At 54.9% G+C, this 3,437-nt stretch overlaps 1 protein-coding gene across 1 annotated transcript in view; it reads right to left on the bottom strand.

The window, feature by feature from the left end:
- Nucleotides 1-980: 980 nt before the first annotated feature.
- Nucleotides 981-3,437, bottom strand: part of LOC107586278 (laminin subunit gamma-2-like) — an 11,201-nt gene continuing 8,744 nt past the window's right edge. Inside the window, exon 8 of the mRNA XM_016273562.1 lies at nt 981-1,180. Within this exon, the coding sequence (XP_016129048.1) occupies nt 981-1,180 (200 nt within the window). The remainder of the gene's footprint in view (nt 1,181-3,437) is intronic.

Genomic DNA, 3,437 nt, shown 5'->3' with positions numbered 1-3,437 from the left:
CAAAGGAAAGGACTCTGATCATTCCACTCATCATATCCTTTAAACAGTTCTACGAACTATTCACTCACCGTGTCATCACCTGGATCCTACACCCGTACTCTCTGTGACCAAAATAAACTTGATTGTTATACTAACCTGTTGCGTCAGACCTCTTCCGTTACAGAAGACCGGACCAACACCGACGGCACAGATGAGTTCTCCCCACGGCATGCAATCGGCTGCATGTTTCTCCGTCCTTGCTCGCCAGGATCTCCCCTTCTACGAGTACGCCGGGGAGTTTTGCAAGCTCGCAGCGGTGACGGCGATGGATGACGCCACCCTCAACCATCTGTTCTGGCTTAGGGCCAACATTCATCGCCCCTTGGACCTCCCAGACAACACTGGACTGTGTTGGAGAGAAGGTGTATTCCGGTGTCTGGGGAGTGTCCTGTCCCGAGCCAGAACCAGTCCGCCGCCATCCGCGGCTCACCCAAGGCAGCAGGCAGATCCCCAGTTCCGCCCAGGAGGGGCTCCCTATCCCCAGTTCAGCCCAGGAAGGGCTCCCTATCCCCAGTTCAGCCCAGGAAGGGCTCCCAATCCCCAGTTCAGCCCAGGAAGGGCTTCAGGTCCCCAGTTAAGCCCAGGAAGAGCTCCTAATCCCGAGTATAGCGCAGGAAGGGCCCCTGTTTCCCCGTTAAGCCCAGGAAGGGCCTGTGTTCCCAAGTATAGCCCAGGAAGGGCTCCTGTTCCCGAGTTAAGCCCAGGGAGGGCTCCTGTTTCCCCGTTCAGCCCAGGGAGGGCTCTTGATTCCCAGTTCTGCCCAGTGTCGGCTCCAGCCCCAGAGCTCACTCCAGTGTCGGCTCCAACCCCAGAGCTCGCTCCAGTGTCTGCTCCAGCCCCAGAGATCGCTCCAGTGTCTGCTCCAGCCCCAGAGCTTGCTCCAGCGTGTCAATTGGCGATAATGGACATGGCGCTGGCCCCGGGGTTCTCGGCACCCGTCCTCACCCCAGAAACCGTGCAAACACACTTCTCTGAGCCTCCTTCGTCTCCTTCGCCTCCGCTGGTCCCATCCAGCTCTCTTTCGTCGCCTTCGCTGGTCCTGTCCAGCCCTCAAGTGCCCACTCCTCCAGAGCGCCCTCAAGTGCCCGCTCCTCCTGAGCACCCACCAGAGCCCTCTCTTCCTGAGCGACCTCCAGGATTCCTAGATTTCCCCAACAATTTTTTTTGGGGGGGCCATATTTCCGTGGCCGAGCCAGCCAAGGCCACGGAGGATCCACCATGGCCTCCCGAGTCCCCGGCTCCGCCATGGCAACCCGAGTTCCCTGTTCCGCCATGGCCTCCCGAGCCCCCTGATCCACCATGGCAACCTGAGTCCCCTGTTCCGCCATGGCAACCCGGAAAACCCGGTGGAATTGTTACGGCATGGGACGCGCCTTTCGGGAGGGGGGAGTACTGTCACAGATCGGCCAGACTCAGTCACCTCCCAATCACCGCAACCACCTTCACCTGAGTACTGAGCACCTGCACCTGTCACCAATCAAGCACCTCATCAACCAGCCTGCATAAAAGCACACACCTCAGACACCTTCATTGTCCGGTCTCGTACACACGTAGAGGACTCTCTGACTTTACTACTGCTTCCATTTGACTACTTCCTACATTATTTACCTCCTGTGTTCCTCCTAGTGTCTCCTCGTCTCCAAGTGTCTCCTGTTCCTCCTAGTTCCTGGATCGCTGAGGTGTGTGCTCTTCCTGTGTACATTCCAGCTCCTGCAAAGGAAAGGACTCTGATCATTCCACTCATCATATCCTTTAAACTGTTCTACGAACTATACACTCACCGTGTCATCACCTGGATCCTACACCCGTACTCTCTGTGACCAAAATAAACTTGATTGTTATACTAACCTGTTGCGTCAGACCTCTACCGTTACACCTGCAGCTCTACAGATATCCGCTAGAGAGGCCCAGTTCGCCAGGGCTGCTAATGCAGCTATGCCTCTGGTAGAGTGAGCCCTCACTCCCAGTGGGCAAGGTAGGCCTCTGGCTTAATAGGCCATTCGAATCGCATCCATAATCCAGTGGGAGATCCTCTGTCTGGAGACAGCATTCCCCTTCTGCTGTCCTCCGAAGCAGATAAAGAGCTGTTCAGAGCACCTGAAACTTTGAGTGCGATCTAGGTATGTGCGTAGGGCTCGTATTCAGTGCTGAAGTGGTCTCATATGCATCAGTCCCAGCGGCGTGACTGCGGCTGAGAACGCCATATGACCCAGGAGCCTCTGAACGTTTTTGAGAGGGACCGGCGTTTTCTGCTTGAGAGCCCTCAAGCATTTCAGCACTGACTGAGCACGATCCTGAGAGAGGCGTGCAGTCATCGTAACCAAGTCCAATTCTACACAGAGAAAAGAAATACTCTGCACAGGGGAGAGTTTGCTCTTTTCCCAGTTGACCCAAAGTCCCAATCAGGCTAGGTGGTCGAGGACCATGTCCCTGTGTGCGCAAACCAATTCTCGCAAGTGAGCTCAGATCAGCTAGTCGTCGAGGTAATTGAGAATGCAAATGCCCACTTCCTTAAGCGGGGCATGGTCAGCCTCTGCGATCTTCATAAAGACGCGAAGAGACAGGGACAGCCCGAAGGGAAGAACCTTGTACTGATATGCCCGTCCTTCGAAGGCAAGTACGCATGCAACGGCCTGTGCCTTGGTAGGATTAAGACATGAAAGTACGCATCCTTCAGGTTATGTGGTCTATTGCCACAAACTAATCCTGATCTCTGACACATGTTAATATGTGCTTGAGGGTTAACATGCTGAACGGAAGCTTGTGAAGGGCCCGGTTCAGAGTCCTCAAATCCAGGATTGGTCTGAGCCCCCACCCTTCTTGGGTACAATGAAGTATGGGCTGTATAACCCCTTCTTCATTTCGGCCAAGGGAACAGGCTTGATTGCACCCTTCTTGAGAAGCCGAATGGTTCTGAGGAGCCATCGGGAGGGATTGGAGAGGCTTGACCAAGCATCCAGATACCCTGCCAACGGTCTCAAAGGAACCATGTTTGATGTACCTCGGGCAGGGTTCCTGTGGCTGAGCGGAATGGAAGGCGCTGTGGTAGGAAGTGAACTGTCCTGTGAAACACGCAGCGCCTTGTCCGCAGGGTCTGACACATGTGCCACTGACGGATGAGGGTGATAGACCTTTTGCATCTGAACGTGAGGAGACAGAGTGTCTGTGTCCAAACAGGTTCTGATGCATGGTTTCAATGTATGGCCGTCGCAAATGTGAGGGCCAAAAACGTTGTGTGTATGACCCAGAGAAGAAGGAAATTGCTCTTTTATTGACCAAGTGGTGGCTATCTGCAAGGTGACAGACAGCCGTGGTGGAGCCGAATCCACCTCCCGTCCACCAGCCAGAAGTGTATCCAGGCTGGCCAAATGGTCCCTCCTCCCTTGGTTGCCCGTCTC

Source organism: Sinocyclocheilus grahami, unplaced genomic scaffold, assembly GCF_001515645.1.
Source record: "Sinocyclocheilus grahami isolate Dianchi unplaced genomic scaffold, SAMN03320097.WGS_v1.1 scaffold79.1, whole genome shotgun sequence".
NCBI classification, from domain to species: Eukaryota; Metazoa; Chordata; class Actinopteri; order Cypriniformes; family Cyprinidae; genus Sinocyclocheilus; species Sinocyclocheilus grahami.
Note: the sequence above shows the minus strand (reverse complement) of the source record. Positions and strands in the feature narration are given on the sequence as shown.